This window comes from Chrysochloris asiatica, unplaced genomic scaffold (assembly GCF_000296735.1).
Source record: "Chrysochloris asiatica unplaced genomic scaffold, ChrAsi1.0 scaffold00019, whole genome shotgun sequence".
Taxonomy (NCBI): domain Eukaryota; kingdom Metazoa; phylum Chordata; class Mammalia; order Afrosoricida; family Chrysochloridae; genus Chrysochloris; species Chrysochloris asiatica.
In genome coordinates this window covers 7,519,838-7,540,637 of record NW_006408537.1, presented here as the reverse complement: position 1 = coordinate 7,540,637, position 20,800 = coordinate 7,519,838, and the positions used below count along the sequence as shown (strand labels likewise).

Genomic DNA, 20,800 nt, shown 5'->3' with positions numbered 1-20,800 from the left:
GAATTCACAAGGTCATTCAGAGAAATCTAGTGAGATTAGAATGATTGACCTCTAGCTGCCAGGCAATCTATAAAACCCACAGATTTTTCCATTTAGGAAAACAAGAGAGCTAAATATTTACATAGAGTTGATTACCAGACAGTTGTGCTTTTACAAAGCCTCTTTACAAATATAACATTTTCTCAAATATTTGTATACAACTTGATTGTAGTACAGTTTTGCTTATTAAATATATTTACTCATCAAAATTATTAAGTAACCATTTCTTCAGACATGTGAGTATATTTAACTCATAAAGATGAATAATTTTTTGAAATTCAAATTTTTAATAATTGTTTTTAAATTCAAATTGCTATAAAAATGTCTATAATAGAAACAGTAACAAAATATTTTCTATGAGTCAGGATATTTGTACTTCTCATGAAAAAAATACCTAAGTGACTTTAAAAATGAGTTGTGTCCAAGTCAGAACACTTTTTCTGGATATTATTTGACTATCAAACTATATGTACTACTGTGTGGTTCTGCCTTGCAAATGTGAAATATCAAAAAAAAAAAATCAAGTAAATAAAATTATTTTCTATGTAACCATTGTAGAAATCGAGTCTGAAGTTTTGTTTTTGTTTTTTTTAAACTCCATTATAACATATTTTGGGGGAGGGCAGTGGCTCCAAACAATAAGTAGTGGACTGCGAAACATAAGGTCTGCAGTTTAAGCCTACCAACCACTCCAAGAGAGAAAGATGAGACTTTCTGCTCCCTCAAAGATTTAAAGCCTCAGAAACCCTATTAAGGGTCAGCATTTAACAACAACAAATAACATGTGTTAAAACTGGACAATAGCATCAATCCCATTAATTAATACTATTGTATTCAAGTTAGGGAAGCTGACATTCTAACAATCAATATAGCTGACTTTATAGGTCAATTAAACTTTTATGAAGATTTACTATGTAAGGTATCTTTTTTTGAATATGCAGAGAAATACAAAAAGAAAAAAGAAAAGAAAAGGAGGAAACATGGATATTTCGCAAACATTTTACTCATTATTAGGGTAAATACAAGGTAAAACAGTGATTATAATGGAAAGTGATTAATATTATGATTGTTGTTGTTGTTAAGTGCTGTCGAGTCGATCCCCACCCATAGAGATCCTGTACAGGGTTACTGAGGAGCAGCTGGTGAACTTGAACTGCCGACCCTATAGTTCAAACGACTTTGCAGTCTGGCGCGTTAACCCACAGTGCCACAATGATAACTAGTATTTATTAAGATATCATGTAGTCCTCCATGATATATGAGGGGGGGGTCAAAAAGTTAGTGAACAATTGAATTAAAAGATAATGGAATTTTTTTCATAAAGTTTAAAAAAGTCTGTGTTGTAATAAGTCAATAAACAGGGCTTTGATCCATCTATGAGAGTGTGTAAGGAGCTCTGGTACCGTAGTGGTTACGAATCGGGCTGCGAACCGCAAGCGCGTCAGCAGTTCGAAACTACCAGCTATTCTACGGGAGAAAGATGAGGCTTTCTGCTCCCGTAAAGATTTACAGCTTCGGGAATCCTGTACAGGGTCGCTATGAGTCGGAACCGACTCCACGGCACATAACAACAACAATGATAGTGTGGCACTGCAGGTTAATGTGCTAGACTGCAAGCTTGGTTTGAACCGCAAGGTGAGTGGTTCAAACTCACCAACCACTTCTCGAAAACCCTATACGAGGTCATTATGAATCTGTGGCACTTAACACCAACAAAACAGTATGAGCCTAATGTTCTTTTATCTCAAAGGCATCGATACAATGTCGAGGGAGAAATTCAATATGCAGGAAAGAATGTGCTAAGAATGAGCACTGGGAATTGGGAGCAAGGTTCAAGTGGCAACATTGGCCTTGCAATGGAAGAGGCAAAAGCTTTTGCCCTGAGACAGAAGTGGCAGTTTTACTAGCTGAAACGCTGATGTAAAGAACATGAAATTAGGAGCTGTAAGTCCTAGATAATATTCCTTTCTTTGTAAGTTTTTGACATTGAGAAACTTAATACATTTTATCTGCATTTAAATTAATGGAGAATTTACCTTATTGAATCAAATAAGAGAATAGAAACAAAACCAAAATGATTTGAAATATGTTAATTGTATTTAATGAATAACTTAGTGTTACTTACTATTACATCCATTTTTAACATTAATTTTTACACTAATGCTTATTGGGGCTCAGTGCTGGGGCTGTTCAAATTTAGGATGGTAGAAAGAGAATCAGATTATCTTTGTTAGAATTTTAAAGCTCTCCTTATATATAAAACTGAATGCTTTGTGTCTTAAATTGTTTATCTTTTTTAAAGCAAAATAATATGTACGTATTGGATCATAAATTAAGCATTAAAATTACATGAATTTTATTTTAACTAAATTTTAGTAGCCAATTTATCATTTAGGTATCTTTTAGATTATTTAAACTTCTCTATGTTTTAATATTTTCCTTATGTATAAAGCTGTATTATCTCTACTGGGAGTGAATTACTCATGAAGCCTTTATAAGCAGAAATCAGAATACTTTATAGAAAATTTGAAAGCCAACCAAAATTGTTCTTTGGAACAAAACATTCAAGGGGGCAATTTTCTTGTCTTCAGGTCACACATTGCTATGACATTAAGAGGCTCTTAGGACTTCTGGAATCTGGCATTTACCACACTCTCTGGAGTGGTTATCCATTCATGGAAAACATGTACATGTGTGTTCACTGACCAATGAATAGGTCTTTATAAGACCAAGTTTATGTTTCTCAATGGACTAGTCAATGAAGGATGTCTTGTGAAGTGATACTTCTTGGTAGTCACATGATATCTTTGCTTTTTTATTTTTCTTTTAAAATGTAACACAGATAAGTAATAATTCTATGAGTAATCTCTTAATGATTTTTGCACTCAGCAGCAAACAATGATCTGTGTTCTTTCAACAGCTGTCTAGGCTCCTGGGAGAATGCTATCTTTGCCTTATAGCTACTGATTCTATTTGTGTCTTGCAAGTTACAGCTCTTGTGTGGGAGATTAAGACTGATTGCCCATGAATGCATCCCCTTAAAATGGTAGATAAATCACTAAATAGATAAAACTGTAAGCGTCTGTTAATTAATTCTACTCCAGATATTGTAGAGTGGAAAGTATTTAGCCTAAGATATTCCTATCTAATTTCAGTTAATGATACAGAGGTATCTGAACAAAAAAGCACTACAATCAGTCATTACTTTGTTAAGTTATATCTCAACAATAAAAGGCTTCAGTGAATGTCTTTAAGCACAAGAGGTTTAATCTCTGCAGAACTTTGGCAATTTGGGGCATTTAGGATGTAGATTGGTACTTATGTAAAAGCAAGCCTGTTGTTTTTCACTGTCAGACCATTAATCATGGGACAAGGAGCTCTGGTAGCGCATTGGTTACATATCGGGCTGCTAACCTCAGGGTCAGCAGTTCGAAACTACCAGCTGTTCTGCAAAAGAAAGATGAGGCTTTTTGCTCCAGTAAAGATTGCAGCCTCGGAAACCCTGCACAGGGTCGCTATGAGTCAGAACCGATCCCACGGCACGTAACAACAACAATGAATCTTTGAATTAATAATTTACTTCTTCATGCTTTGAAGTTACCACTTTTTAAAACCAAAATATAATTATTTGTTTTTCTGGATCTGTCAGTATAGTTGAGCCTTCGTTTGCTTTAGGTAGCTCTGCAGTTTCACACAGGCAGGAATGTTTGGAGCGCGCAAAGACCTTCTTAGAAACAGAAAGAAATATGCTTACCCCTTCCTCATTATGCTCACGGGAAACTAAAAATGTGCTGCAATTTCAGTGGTTTATTTTCTGTGAATCTGTCTCTGTGTGTATGTGTACATACAGTAAAACACACCTCTTTTTAGGGTGTTCTATTTCCAATCATGAGCTCTAATAAATAATCTTATCTGAATGGACTTTGAAAGAAATAAATATACGTACTAGTATATGGGAAGAGTCAATGATTCCATGCATTGGAAAAAATAAATTGTATCACTGCATGCTCTACTTTTCCTAAATGTTCTTATATTCATTGCCTTGTTGTTGTTGTTGTTGTGAAGTGCCGTTGAGTCGGTTCCGACCCATAGCGACCCTGTACAGGGTTTCCGAGCAGCAGCTGGTGAGCTTGAACTGCCGACCTTGCAGTTCAAACGGCTTTGCAGTCTGGCGCGTTAACCCACAGCACCACACCAGGACTCCATATTCATTGTCTTACTGTACCTGAAAATCTATAAAACATGCATGTTCCAGAAAAGACAATAGGAGAAGAACATGTGGCATTGTTGTTGTTGTTAAATGCTATTGAGTGAGTTCCGACCCATCGGTGACCCTGTGTATGATTTCTAAGGAGCTGCTGGTGAGTTTGAACTACCGACCTTGCTGTTCAAGCCAACTTTGCAGTCCAGCACATTAACCCAAAGTGCCACACCAGGACTCCAAATGGCATTAGTGTACTTTATATATGATTGTTTGGCAAACTTTAGATTTTTCAAACAGATATGATTGTCAGTTTGGGCAATTTTCAGAGGTGAATTGATTGATGCATGTGATAATTTTAAGTCTGTAGTTTTATAGTTGCCTCTAAACTCATTCCCACTCACATGTGAGAAATATTATCTATGGTCTGGGATAAAGGAATGCTCTACCAAAGAGAAAGTATTAACATTATGATCTCAGTGTGTCTTAACAGTAGTGTCCTGATATACCCTTTTACAAGCCTGAGTATGGCTTCAATGATCTCCTCTTCTGCTTTTTGTTTGTCTAATAGTTAAGAGACTTTTTTTTTTTTTTTCCTCCACCAAATAGGAATGTAATTTTGGTTTTCAATATTTCAACCTGGTAAGATTTTATTAGAAATAATAATAAAAATTACACAGAAAACTAATGACATATAACTGCTGTGGCATAGATATTAATGAATTAATTAAAGGGATGACATTTAACACAGTATAAATGAATAAGCCAAATATAGCACATATGCTTTGTCTGAAGTTTTAGATCTTAATTACTTGCTTAATATTAAAGCTTCCCAAGCCATTTGCCATTGCAATAAATCGTAACAGTCTGTAACATATAGAGAAAGGAAAGGAAATGCTTAATATTTACCAAATTCTTCACAATTTAAACAAGGATCTTGCTTATTAAAAGTTGACTTTTAAAGAATATAAATGTTTTGGGGTATTTTTTTCATCTGTGTTTGTATTTTGTGTTTGATGATGAGTTCAATGAAAAAGAGGTTTGCTTAAGGAAGACATGATGAGTTACTTTTATTTCAAAAACTAATTGTAGAAAATGTATGCCATTGCATGTCAATATATATATTATAATATGTCAATTCAAGTTACTAATACAATAATTCATTCATAAATATGCTGCTAGATAAGTAATGGGATCAACGTTACATAACTGAGTGAATACATGTTTGCTTAAGGAGTAGAAGGCAAGTGTTTTACAAGGATAACCGGAGTTTACAAAGGTTAACCTCTCTATAATTAAAAAAAAAAAGATCATGAAGGGAAGCAGTGATGAAAACAAAAGAAAAAGAGTTTTCCCAAGGAATAATCATATACATTTAAAAGAAGAACACTAAGATTTGAGTGGGTGATAGTTTGGTATTAAAATAAGGACCATGAAGTGAACTATGTTCTCTTCTAACTATACATCCTGGAGTGGCACTGCAGGATAATGCACTGGACTGCAAGTTCAGTTTGGATCATAAGATTGGCAGTTCAAATCCACCAGCTGCTCCTTAGAAACCCTATATAGGGTCACTATCAATCGGAACCAACTGGATGGCACTGAACAACAACTATACTTTGTGGATTCCTGGACAAGTTATAGCAATTTATAGACATAATTATGGTTGTGAAGATTACATGAAATGTGTCATATATATGGTAATTTAAGAAATGACCAGAACTTTGAGCAATGAAGTATAGGGTCCTGGTGTGTTTTCTTAATTTATAAAGATAGCGGAAAACATCTAGATTTTGATCTGTTTATGCAACCTTTCACTCAACTTATATTTCTTTGAAGATTCCTCAAAGTTAGGTATTGTACTGCAGTAAGTGCTAGTTACACTTTGATAATCAAATCTCCTATTCTCAGTTCTGTATTTTTGTTGTGAACTGCTGAAAGACACTGGTTAAATGTACTAATAATAAACTAAAGCTCAAAGTCCAGAGTTGTAGGATGTCATTTTGTAGGTGGTATGAACACTGAACAAATATTTATAATGTGCTTTAGGAGACAGACATCTGTTACCACCTAGCTATCATCACCCAATTTCTCATTCTTTAATCAGGGATATTAATATTTGCCACCTCTCTAGCATTATCCTTTGAGGCAACTGAGATTACCTTGTTAAATATTTGTGGGCATCATTAGGAGAGCAAGGCTATATAAATACAAGCCTTTATTCCATTACTCACTCCAGCATGTCCCATTGAATTTACTGTACAATTATGATTCAAAGAAGTAGAATATAGTAATTTGAACCACTGGACAAATCTGCAATGCAACTTTATTCTGTGTGGTATATTTCATATAAATTTTTATTAAAGTCTTTGAAAACTTGCCTCCTTAAGGATTTAGATTAAACTCCCTGGATTAGAAAACTAAAATTTTATAATGACAGAAATTCTAGCTTTTCACTTTTTTACACTAACATCTCTCAGGCGATTCCAGAACTGTTGATGACTTTGTGTAATAAGAGTTTAATATTTATCTGCATTATGCAGGTGTGCTGTTTACATTACATTATAAGAAACTCAAGTCTCAGTTCTTTTTTCCAGTAACATAGCATCATGCCTAAATTTCAAATATAAAAAAGGATTGTTAACAGTAAAAATAATAATGATTGTTATTACTTAGAATTTTGAAAATTGTTTTTCAGAATGAATAAAATGTGGTTTTGATTATCTGGTTGCTGAATATATTGTAACTTTTAAAGCTTCTCAACCAGTCACCTAGTCAAACACATTGACATTTCTGCTACATAGCAATAGATGTTCACATTCTTGTTGTTGGTAATTACTCTTAAATTTGAATCTGACTCACTGTGACCTTACCTATTGTGATTGTTGTTGTTAGGTGCCATGGAACCAGATGCGACTCACAGCTAGTCTATGCAATGATAGGATGAAACACTGCCCAGTCTTGCACCATCCTCACAGTTATGTTTGAGCCCATTGTTGCTGCCACTGTATCAGTCCATCTCATTGGAGTCTTCCCCTTTTCTGTTGACCCTCTAATTTACCAAGCATGGTGTCCTTTCTAGAGGCAGTCCCTGATAACTTATCCAAATTATAGGAGATGAAGTTTTGCCATCTTTCTTTCTAAGAAACATTCTGACTGTACTTCCTCCAAAACAGATTTATTTGTTCTTCTGAAATTCATGATACTTTTCAATAATCTTCCTTAATACCATAACTCAAATGCATCATTTTTGCTTTGGTCTTCCTTATTCTACTTGGTTAAATGAAGGATTGGAGAAAAAGAGGAAGACTCTCAATGCAATGTATTGGCATAGTGTCATCATCAACAGGTTCAAGTGTAGCAAGGATTGTGAGGTTGGCACAGAACTGGGCAGTATTTCATTCTGTTGTGCATAGGGTCATGTTGAGTTGGTATGGACACAGTGGAACCTAAGAAGAAGAAGAACAACAACAACTTCCTTATTCACTGCTCAATTTTTATATACATATGAGGCAATTGAAAATATCATGGTTGGGATCAGGATCACCTTAATCTTCAAAGTGATATCTTTGAAGATATCACTTTGCAAAAAAGAGATCTTTTGCAGATTTGCTAATGCAACATGTCATTTGATTGCATGTCTGCTGCATAGATTTTGCATTCAAGAAAAATTAAATCCTTGACAATTTCAAATGTTTCTGTTTACCATAATGTTGTTTATTGGTTCAGTTGTGATGATTTTCATTTTCTTTACATTGAGTTTTTATCCATATTGAAGGCTATATCCTTTGATCTTCATCATCAAGTGCTTCACGTTCTCTTGGCTTCCAGCCAGCAAGTTTGTGTCATCTGCATATCATAGGATCATAAGTTTTTATGCCTTGTTCTTCATTCTTTTTCATGCAATCCAGCTTCTTGGATGATGTGTTCAGCAATTGGCAGTCCATTATTTCCTGGAAACTTGTTTATCACTAATGCCTTTAATGCAACTTGGGCTTCTCCTTTAATGTCAGTGGTTCTTGATCATATGCTATCTTTTGAAATTATTGAACATCAACCAATTGTTTTTGGTATACAGACTTTGTGTATTCTGTCCATCTTCTTTTAATTTTTCCTGCATCACTTAATGTTTTGCCCATAGAATTCTTCAATACTGCCACCTGAGGCTTGAGTTTTTTCTTTAATTCTTTCAGTTTGAGAAATCCTGTGTCTGTTCTTTCCTTTGGGTTTTCTATCTCCGTGTCTTTTCACCTTTTATTTTCTCTAGCTGTCCTTCAAAATTTTTCTTTCAGCTCTTTTATTTCATCATTTCTTCTAGATACTTTGTTTTATAAGTTCAAGACCAAGTTTCAGTGTCTTTTGATATCCACTTTGATCTTTTTCTTTCTTGGCTTTTAAATGGCATTTTGCTTTCTTCATGTATGGCGTTCATGTATGATATCACCTCACAATTTCTCTGCCCTTTGGCCAATATTGTTCAATGATTCAAATCTTGAGATGATCTGGTGGGTTATATTCAAGGTTGTATTTTGGCTGTCATGGATATGTTTTCATTTTCTTCAGCTTCAGCCTGAACTTGCATATGATCAATTGATGGTCTGACATTTGGCTCTTGGACTTGTTTTGGCTGACAGTATTGAGTCTCTCCATTGACTCTTCCCACAGATATAGTCAATTTAATTTATGTGTATTCCTTCTGGAAGGAGACCTAGTAGTGTAGTGGATTATGAGCTGGGCTGCTAACTGCAAGATCAGCAGTTCGAATCTACCAGTCACCCCATGGGAGAATGATGAGGCTTCCTGCTCCAATAAAGATTTGCAGCCTCAGAAGCACTATACAGGGTCACTATGAATTTGAACCAACTCAGTGGCACATAACCATCACCACCATTCTGTCTGGAAAGGTCCATGTGTATAATCATTTCCATTGAGAAAAGTTATGTCATTTACATAGTACAGGTTGTGAATGAGACATCCTCCAATCCTGATTTGATGTTCTTCTTCATGTAATCCAGTTTCTTAGATTATTTACTCAACATACAAATTGAATAAATACGGTGAAAGGATGAAACCTGGCACACACATTTCCTGATTTAAAACCATTCAGTGTCCCCTTGTTCTGTTCAAACAACTGCCTCTTGGTCTATGTAAAGGTTCTTGAGGAGTACAATCAAGTGTTCTGGAATATCCATTCTTCACAATGCTATCCATACTATGTTATGATCCAGTCAGATACTTTTGCATAGTTAATAAATCACAGCTAAACATCTTTCTATTATTCTCTGTTTTCAACCAAGATCTATTTGACATCAATATGATATCCTTTATTTCATGTCCTCTTCTGAATACAGACAGCTCACTGTTAATGCATTGGTACAATTGTTTTTAAATTATTTCAGCAAAATTTTACTTGTATGTGATATGAATTATTGTTCTATGATTTTCACATTTTATTGGGCCACCTCTCTTTGGAATGGGCAAATATAAGGCTTTCTTTCAATCAGTTGACCAGGTTTTCTGGGAATATTTATGAGTGAGCATCTCTAGCACTACATTATTTTTTGGAAAGATTTCAATTTATATTCCACTAGTTCCTGGAGCCTTGTTTTTTGCCAATGTCTTCAGTGTAGCTTGGACTTCTTCACTCACTATCATTGGTTCTTAATCATATACTAATTCTTGAAATGGCTTAGCATCGACCAATTCTTTTTGGTACAGTGCATCTGTGTATTCCTTCTATCTTCTTTTAATGCTTTCTGCATCATTCAATATTTTGTCCATTGAAATCCTTTAATGTTGCAACCTGAAGCTAGAATCTTTCTTCAGTTCTTTCTGCTTGAGAATTGCTTAGCATGCTCTTCCCTTTTGGTTTGCTAATTCCAGGTCTTTGTACCTTTCCTTGTATTACTTTACTTTGTCTTCTAGGGCTGCCCTTTGAAATGTTCTGTTTGCTCTTTTACTTCATCGTTACTGTCAGTCACTGTAGCTTCTCTACACAGAAGAACAAGTTTCAGAGACTTTTCTGACATCCGTTTTTGTCTTTTCCTCCTTTCCTGTCCTTTTAATGCCCTTTTGCTTTCTTCTTGGATGATGTTCTTGATGTCATATCACAACCCTTCTGGTCTTCTGTCATTAGTGTCTAATGCATCAAATCTGTTCTTGAGATGGTCTCTAAATTCAGGTGGGATACAATCAAGGTCATATTTTGGCTCTCATTGATTTGCTTTAATTTTTTTCAGTTCCAACTTGATCTTGTATATCTTTCTGCTTGTAAGCTTATGCTTGATGGCATCAAATGTCTGGTTCAAATATGTTGGCAAACTTTTAGTCACTATGATTCAGATTTTTCATCTTTGAAATCAGTATAATAATAGAACCTACTTCATAGATTGTTATGTTGTTGTTGTTGTCAAGTGCTGTCTAGTTGGTTCCAACACATAGCAACCCTGGATAGGGTTTCCAAGGGGTGACTGGTGAGCTTGAACTACCTACCTTGAGGTTCAAACTGAGTCGATCCTGATGTGGTGCTGTAGGATAAGCACTGGACCACAATGTTGGTATGAAATACAAGGTGGACAGTTCAAACTTACCAGTCACTCCACGGACTGGGTTGCTATGAGTCAGAAATGACTTGATGACAGTACATACATATGCACAGAGATATAGACAGCATCAGACAATAGACTATTTTATAAAGCCAGGTTGTAAATATGCCTGATACTTAAGAATCCTAAATTTCTCAGCATTATCTATTCCCAAGTAGAGAAGTTCTCTAACTTGGTTTGGTATGAAGGTTGCTGAAGAAGGAAAATATGTTCCCTTCTCAATTTTAAATAAGATCAGACTAAGGTCTTTGGGAGGCAGGTGTCAGTGCTAAGAAAGCTGTACTAAGCAATCTATAAGAATTTGTGAAAATACAATTTCTTTCTTAAAGAAGAAACTTCAATTACTGAAAAGGAGATAAAAATTTCTTTGTGGGAAAACTTTTTAGCAATAATGTTTCTTGTATAAATTAATTCATTTTATGAATGCGATGTCTGAAATGTCAAACAAAAGTTCCTATATACCTGAACTTCCTCGGCCCTCCCTCCGTTCTGTTTTCTTCCTGTCATCGTGGTAAATCTCACCTCTGATTTCTCCGGGAGCTCCAGAGGTTTCTTGACCATATTCCTAACTCATTTATGAAGCTTTCTGTGTACTGGGACTTGATATATATCACTAATCACTTTACAGCCTTCACTTTTAAAACATTTTTGTATAACCCTTTCATTCATGTTCCTGGAATTTGTATAAAACCACAGAAGTTTTTGTTTTTTTTTTCTTTTCCTTTTTGAACTAAAGGTTGTTAGTTTGTGGAATTTCCTTTAACTGGAAGCACGTATGAGTCTGTGGTTTTAGTGTTTCCCTCGTTTTATAATATCCTCCTTGTTTGTTTTTATTTTCAAAGCTGGAGAATTGACCATTATTTTTCAGATTTCATGGAGGACTAACCTTTTTCCTTCCCATTTTTTTTCTTTTCCTTTATTCCAGTTGAAAGAGACAAGGATTTCTCTCACCAACGAAGGCATTACAAAGAATTTCGATTTGATCTTACTCAAATTCCTCATGGAGAAGCAGTGACAGCAGCTGAATTCCGGATATACAAGGATCGGAGCAACAATCGATTTGAAAATGAAACAATTAAGATTAGCATATATCAGATCATCAAGGAATACACAAATAGGTATCACCTTTATATCTAATTATATATGCAAGCACAGAAATGTTAAATTGTAGTAAAACTCATTGAAAACTCATGTGATATATTGCAAAGTATTTTCTTTGGTTGTAATGATATTCAGGGCCAGTTATAGATACAAAAAAAAAAAAAAAGAGAGAGTAATTGTTCTGAAAAATCCTTGTATTTTTATAACCCTTTCCTACTCATGACACCAGTCTGTGTACTAAATGGTCTCATGCTTCCCCATAACAGTCTTTTTAGGTAGGATATGATAATCTGACAAAAAAAAAAGAGGGAAAAAAACCCCCAAAAACCAGGATTTAAAAGCAATTTGTTCTTCATTTTTTTTCTTGTTATTAATACCATTTAATTATCTGCATCTCCCCTCCACCTCCCACACATACATACAGACACACAAAGGAGACAAATGCATTTTTAAATTTCCTTTATATAATGGGAAATTTTCTTTATAATTTGGAACTTTGACTTTAATTCTCTAAAAGAAAGGATAAATAGATTCTAAATGCTTCATTTTTCTATTATATTACCACAAAACAATAATAACTTCAACCTTAAAAGTTAATTTTAGATCTAATTTTTCAGTTTGATTATTTGTTGTTTCACATATTTCTTAATAACTTAAGTAGAGGTAGGAAAAAGGAAAAACAAAACATTAGAGCTTTTGGCTAGTTTCAAAACTATGATCATTTCTTGAAATTTCTGTCATCTAATCTGTAGGTTTTACATACTTTGGATTTTGAATTAAACTCAGAAACAAATGAAATGTAAGTGGAAACTATACTGGTAAATATAGAGCATGCTACATATTCTCACATATGCAAAACTCACTTTGTCAAAGGTATTGGTCAGAATTATTGGCACTGGAGATCATTACAGTAAGCTAGCATGATATTTTATAATTTTATATTTAATACATCATCTGATCTATGAATCACCCATTTTATGAATTCTTGGACTGTGTTATAGAACGAAATAAAGTAAAAATTACTTATTCATTATGTCATTTCTTTTCCCTCTCATTTACCTTAATGAGACTTAAAACTCTTTAAATTATATGTTGTATTTCAACTACCTTCCACCTCTCTCATTTATCCCCACTCATATTTAAATGTGTGCAATTTAAAGGAGTGTTCTGATATTTACTCAAAATTATTTTTCTTGGTTAAAAGTTTGCACACTTTGCATCATTTCACTTTACTGAATCTTTTCATATAAGGCTGACAGCCTCAAATTCTGTGTAGAAGGCATTACTCTTCAATCACACCTCATATATCTAGCATTATTGAGAAATGAGGTTTCCCACATGATTGAATTTTCCAGATAATTCTGCTGAGTCCAGCATGCTTTTGTTGATCACCTACCATGTGGCAAATGAAGGGGACATAAGGCCAAGTAAATAAGGCCTCCAAAGCTCAGAGCCTGGGGTCTTGAGCCTGTGGTGGGCCTGCCTCACACAGGCTTTAATAAGTATAATACAATGTGCTAAGCACTATGATGTAAGTATGTACGAAGTGTTGTGGAAATACAAATGGAGGGAAAATTAATTCTCTGGGTGGGAAAGTGAGAAAACTTATGGGAAGCCACTGAAAGGAATTTGCTGTTGAGTTTCAAGATGAGTAGGAGCTTCCTAGATGAAAAAAAATAAAAAATTCTAGAAAAAGAATTAAAATGTTTAAAATGTATATGAATGAAACAATACTGAAAAATTTTCCATGTCACTATTTCTATTTTAAGAAGAGCAGTCAGCACTGATTCATTTTAGGCACTAACCATGTGTCAGGAGTCCTGATGTGGCGCTGTGGGTTAATGAGCCAGACTGCAAAGCTGTTTGAACTGCAAGGTCGGTGGTTCAAGCTCACCAGGTGCTCCTAGGAAACCCTATACAGGGTCAACATGGGTCGGAATCGACTTGATGGCACTTCACAACAGCAACCATGTGTCAAGAAGCCCTGGTGCACAGTATGTTAATCACTGATCCGCTATCTGAGCCCCCTCCCCCACACACACACTCTGTGGCAGAAAGATGAGACAATTTGCTTCCATAAGGATTTACAGCCTCTGAAACTCAGAGAGGCGAACAGTTCTACTCTGTCCTACAAGGTTGCTGTGAGTCAGAATTTGACTCGATGATAATGGGCTTGTGTTTTTGTTTGTGGTTCAACCATGTGTTTGGCATTGTGTTAAATGCTTGACATGAATTAAAATTTTCACAAATATTATGTATGTAAGGAGTTGTGATAGCGTAAGGATAACAAGCTGTGCTGCTAATCACACGGTCAGCAGTTTGAAACTACCAGTGGCTCCAAGGGAGAAAGATGAGGCTTTCTGCTCCGTACAGATTTACAGTTTCTCTGACTCTATGGCACCTACATAACCACCATCACCATCACATATATACATATGTACACACACACACACACATAGGTCAGCAGTTCGAAACTACCAGCTGTTCCACAGGAGAAAGATGAGGCTTTCTGCTCCCGTAAAGATTTACAGCCTTGGAAACCCTGTACAGAGTTGCTATGAGTTGGAACTGACTCCACGGCACACCACCACCACCATCACACACACATATATATCTATACATATGTATAGATGTACTATATATACATTTATATAGTTCCCAAAGAAAATGTACTATGTCCAATTCACCCTTTTCCTACTGTTCTTCTATGATGATAAATTTCTGTACTCCATTGTAAAAGTATTTTAAGCTAACCTGCTCAATATCATTAACCCCTTCTCTGCTTGGATAAATTTAGTAACGCTGTCATCATTCCTGTTCACAGTCAGCTTCATATTTACATCATCTTCCCTCTCCTGCTTCTCTGAGACTGGTGGTTCTTCTGTGGACATACTTTAAAAATGTACATAGACAGTTTCCATTCAGTAGTAAGGCTTCATGGGCTCTTGAGATCAATGGAGCAGAACAGGACAATCAGATGGTCAGAGACATGTTTTCTTAAGCATATGAGGCAGAGGCATACAGTGTACTTGGCATTTCTTCACTGTGCAGAGATCATACTCTATTTCAGTGGTTCTCAGCTGAAGTGATTATTTTGACCCCCTACAAAACATGGATAGAATTTTGCATCACCAATGCCTTATTCATTGCAAAAAGTGTTTGTTTGTTTGTTTTTTTTACACAATATAAAAGGCCACTATTCCTGCGAACCCCACCAGATGGAATACATAGGAATCAATCTGATTACATCTATGTGCCAGGACCAAGCAGTGTTTCATTCTGCTATGCATAAGGTTGCTATGGGTAGATACCAACTCGATGGTACCTAACAACAACAACAGCATCTATGGGAAGAGTCTGTGTTGTTAGGTACTGTTGAATCAGTTTCAACTCATAGCGAGCCTGTCTAGTGTTTCCAAGTAGTGGCTGGTTGATTTGAACCACCAACTTTGTGGTTCAAACCAATCTCGTGGTCCAGTGCATTATCCTGCAGCACCACACAGAGACTCGTGGGAGGAGTCTATGGAGAAGCTCAAGTCAGTACCAGGGGCGGACTGTGAAATAGACCAATTGTTTGGTAAGGTGGAGGGTCAGAGAAAAAGAGGAAGCCTCCCCTCCCCAGCGAGATAGATTGGCAAAATGGCAGCATCAATGGGCTCAAACATTACAACAGTTGTGAAGTTGTTTGTGCATAGGGTAGCTATGAGTCAGTACTGACTAGATGGCACCTACAATAATAGGCAAAATGTTGAATGATGTAGGAAGCATCAAGAGAAGATGGAAGGAATATAGAGTCATGATCCTAAGAATAATTGATCGATGCGAAGCAACTTCAAGAAATCATTGGCAAAAAGCAAGGCTCTAGAAATTGATGGAATACAAATTGGAATGTTTCCACTAACTGATGCAGCACTACAGGCACTCAAACATCAATCCCAAGAAATGCAGAAGACCAACCGATTAGAAGAGATCCATATTGGTTCCCATTCCAAAGACAGGGTACCCAACAGAATATGGAAATCATCAAACAATAGCATTAATATCACATGCAAGTAAAATTTTGTTGAAGATAATTTAAAAACAATTGTAGCATTACATTGACAGGAAGCTACAAGAAATTCAAACCAGTTTAAGAAGAGGACATGGAACCACGGATGTCAGTGCTAACATCAGATGAATTCAGTTGAAAGCAGAGAACACCAGAATGATATTTACTTGTGCTTTATTGACTATACAAAGTCATTTGACTGTGTGGATCATAACAGACTATGGATAACTTCTAGAAGAATTGGTATTCCAGAGCTCATGAGAAACCTATACATAGACCAGAAGCCGATGTTAGAACAGAACAAGAGAATATTGAATGGTTTAAATTCAAGAAAAATGTGCCCCAGGGTTGTATCCTTTCACCATACTTTTCCAACCTGTATGCTGAACAAGTAATCCTAGAAGCTGCATTATATGAAGAAGAACGTAGCATTAGGATTGAAGCAAGATTCATTAACAACTTGCACTATGCAAGTGAAGAATTCTTGAAATACTTACTAATGAATATCAGACTACAGCCTTTTAATATAGATTGCACCTCAATGTAGAGCAAACAAAAATCTTCACACCTAGACTAATAAATTGCATCATGATAAATAGAGAACAGGTTGAAGCTATGGAACACTTCATTTTGCTTGGATCCACAATCAACACTCAAGGAAGCAGCAGGCAAGAAGTCAGATTATGCATTGCATTAGGCTAATCTGCTGCAAAAATCCTCTTTTTTAAGGTGTTAAACAGCAAAGATAAAGATAACAGTTTGAAGACTAAAGTGCACCTGACCCAAACCATTGTATTTTTGGTTGCTTCATATGCATGTGGAAGTTGGACAATGAATAAGGATCACAGTAGAAGAATGCATGCATTTGAATTATGATACTGGCAAAGAGTATTCAAAGCATTATGGGCTGCCAGAAGAACTAACAAATCTGTCTTAAAAGTGCAGCCGGAATGCTTCTTAGAAGCAAGGAGGGAAAGATTTTGTCTCTGGTTCTTTGGACATGTTATCAGGAAAGACCATTCCCTGCAGAAGGACATCATGCTTGTCAAAGTGGTGGTTCAACAACAACAAAAGAGAGACAGACCCTCAATGAGATGGATTGACACAGATGGTCTCAAATATAACATCAATTGTGAGGATGCAGGACTGTATTTTGGTATGTTCTGTATTAAGTTGCTGTGAATTGGAACAGACTTCAGAGTACCTAAGGAAGGAAACATTTAGCAATGTGATATTTTGGGTTGTTACAACAGGATGGAGGGTGCTAGTGGGTGTAAATATTAGACTTGGAATGTGGGTAGGGATACTGTCTGAACATTCTACGAAGGAAAAGACAGTCCTTTCCAAAAAATGTTCCAACCAAAATACCCATAGTGCCCTATTTGAGATTTGAGAAACATTCCTCTATTTGAAGACTTTAACTGTAAACCTAAAAATAGAAACAATTTGTGTCACAAAGCAGTTTGTCAGCTAATCTTTTTACTTGGAGTCCTAGTGTTGCACTGTAGAATAAGCATTGGACTGTTAACCACAAGGTCAGTGGTTCAAACCCACGAGTGGCTCCTCGGAAATCCTACATAGAGTTGCTGTGAGTCATAACCCACCCATTGGCGCTGAAAAACAGCACTTCCTACTTTGGGTCAGAAGTTGTTGTTGTTGTTATGTGCTGTTGAGTCAGTTCCGACAGGGTTTCCAAAGCTGTAAATCTTTACGGGAGCAGAAAGCCTCATCTTTTTCCCACGGAGCAGCTGGTAGTTTCGAACTGCTGACCTTGCGGTTCATAGCCCGATTCGTAACTACTACGCTACCAGAGCTCCTTTGGGTCAGAAGTTACACAGTACAAAATAGCTCCTAGGACCTTGTAATGGGTGCGGTGATCATTCATCGTTGTTATTAAGTGCTGTGGAGTTGGTTCAGACTCATAGTGTTATAAATGAATTCCGATGTTGCACAAAAGACACTCAGTGAGACTAAATTACCTTGGCAAAGCCAAATTTTCTCCTGCAGGAGGGTGCGTGCATATAGCCGTAAATACAGGAACAGGTCAGTGAGCACACGGAGTGGGCCGTCCTCTCAGGTTTTTAATCCCTGATGCAAGTCTTAAGGCTGTGTCTTACCCCATTGGCTAGGGCTTTGACTGCACAATCTTTTCCCTTACCTGGTTGGCTAGTTTAAATTTTTAAGGCTTGCATTCCCATTTCAGGAAATAGTAAAAAGTAGAAGAGAGGTCATACAGTCCCTACTCACGTCAGGAAATAGTAAAAGGAAAAGAGAGATCATAAAGTCTTTATTCACTTCAGGAAGTAGTCAAAAAAAAAGAAAGGTCACCGAATACAATAAACAGGATTATAATAATTTTTGAAGAAAAGATATTCATTCCCACAATAGGGACCCTTTATAGGGTTTCTGAGGAGTGGCTGGTGAGCTTGAATTACCGATGTTGTGGTTCAAACAAACCTTGCAGTATTAACCCACAGGGCCATGCCAGGACTCCATTAAATGTGGCTGAACCATCTGATAAGTTCACTTCTTTGTTTCTTGTTGACTGAAGTGTATATTCTTGTGTGTATATTCAATGGCTCATGCTTAGCTTTTTCTGCAGTGAAAAAGTATTGTTGTTAAGTGCGGTGGAATAGGTTCTGACTCGTAGTTACCCTGTATAGAGTTTCCGAGAAGCAGCTGGTGAGTTTGAACTGCCCACCTTGTGGATCAGTGCTTTATCTTGTAGTGCCACACCTGAACTCCATGGTGTGAAAAAGTATGGGATGATGTAATGTCAGCAAACGTGTTACATATTAAAAGTGTCTTGGATATTTTAAAAATTCACAGAGAGAAAATAATTGAATTTTCAAGCTAGGAATTACATTTATTTTTCTATTTCTGCTATGCTTCTCATTCAGTTTCATTTAATATTACTATTTAATCAATGTGCATCTGTTCTTGAATTTATAAATACAGCAAGGAATCAGATATTTTGAAAATTGATATTCAGTAGAGTTTATAAAATTCTGTAAATATACAATTGTTTAGGATTTATAAATAACTGTTGTAAATTTGAAAAAAATTACCATTTGAAAAGATTAATCACCTAACAAATTCAACTTCAAACACTTTCAAGTTAAAGCTACTCATGGGAAAAACTTTTGCTATTATAAACTCCAGAGGATATCATTTACTAACTTCTAGCACCTAATAAATATATTGTGTACTAGAGCTGCAGGTTGAATTGATTAGATGATTTTTTTTTTTATTCAGAAATAATCAGAAGAAGTCATTCACTACATTTTCTCTGTATTTTAAATATTCAAAGACAAAAGAAGATGGAAGTAGATGTATAGTTGTGATACCTGAGAATTTGGGAACATGGAGATGCTGTTGTGGACTGTAAGGTGCATTCTTAAGGGACATTAAGTAGTGTTGCAACTTATCCTCCAAAATAAATGTAGTTTCCAGACAATTTTCAAAGGCTTTTCTTGGCAAGTTTTAGTGATTCATGATAGTTATTGTTTAGTGCTGTCGAGTGGGTTCCAACTCTATATAGGGTTTCTGAGGAGTGACTGGTGGGTTTGAACTACTGACCTTGTGTTTAGTAGTCCAGTATTTATCCTACAGCACCAAACCAAGATTCCTAGTAGATATATATGGTTAACTGATTCATCTATGTTCTTCTCTTTCTCTAATCTACACACACATACACATATGTTGTTAGTTATAAAGTTGGACTTCAAACTCCTGGTGACCCAAAGTTTGTACAAATAGAACTTTGCTCCATACAGTTCTCAAAAGTATATAACCAGCTCTTTGTCTAGAGTATATATTGTTGTTGTTGTTGTTAAGTGCCTTTGATTCACTTTCAATACATAGAGATCCTGTATAGGGTTTCCTAAGAGCCGCTAATGGGTTTGAACTCCCGACCTTGTAGCTAGCAGTTCAGGCTTATCGTAAAGTCCCACACCAGAACTCTATACCTGCATATATTTACATATAATTGAAACCTTAATGACCTGTAGAATATTCCTCTTTCATTATCTCTTGATGTTGATTATACAAATAAATTTACTCCTTTTTGATAATTATCAATTTGATCTTTTCCTCTCAAATTGGATTCATAAACCAAGGTCATTATAGATGATATGAGGGTAAGTCAAAAAGTGTTGCTACTAGTACTTCAGCTCATACAAACACCGGTTTATTTTAAAAAAAAAAAAAAGTATGTAAACATATGTATGTTTTTGTGATCTGTGGTTGGCTGAAAGTAAGTTCCCTCAGCAATCCTCTTGTCTGAGTCTTGTTAGGGTGCCCTCAACAAAAGTCCAACCAGAACAATGGCTTCTGAGGGGATCTACTAGGCCTCTTAATTCAAAGCAGAGAGGTTGGTTCAGAAGGTTATTTACGGTAACTGTTTTTTGTGATTCCGAATGAGTAATCTTGGTAGATTTTCTTGAAGAACACAAGATTATCATAGGGGTATATTAGTAAATTTTAAGAAAATGGAAAAGTGCATTGATGAGAAAGAGGCCAGGAAAGTGGCACCAAGGAACTTTTTCTATCATGATAATGCATCTGCTCATTCTTACAGGGTGGAAAGGACTATCCTATGGGAATTTCATTGGGAATTCTGATGCCGTCCATACTAGAGCTCTGATCGTGCACCTTCACATTTCTTTTTGTTCCTAAAACTCAAAAAACATTTAAAAGGAACATGATCTCAGTCTCTCCAGGATGCCATTTTGATGTAGTATAAATCAAAGAGCAAGGTTGGGTTCAAACTCATCAGCTGCTCCTCAGAAAACCTATACAGGAACA

General features: G+C 35.9%; 1 protein-coding gene across 2 annotated transcripts in view; it reads left to right on the top strand.

Moving 5' to 3' along the window:
* Positions 1–20,800, top strand: part of BMP5 (bone morphogenetic protein 5) — a 195,520-nt gene that overhangs the window by 70,070 nt on the left and 104,650 nt on the right. For both annotated transcript variants that reach the window (XM_006835732.1, XM_006835731.1), the window contains exon 2: positions 11,771–11,963. In XM_006835732.1, the coding sequence (XP_006835795.1) occupies positions 11,771–11,963 (193 nt within the window). The remainder of the gene's footprint in view (positions 1–11,770; positions 11,964–20,800) is intronic.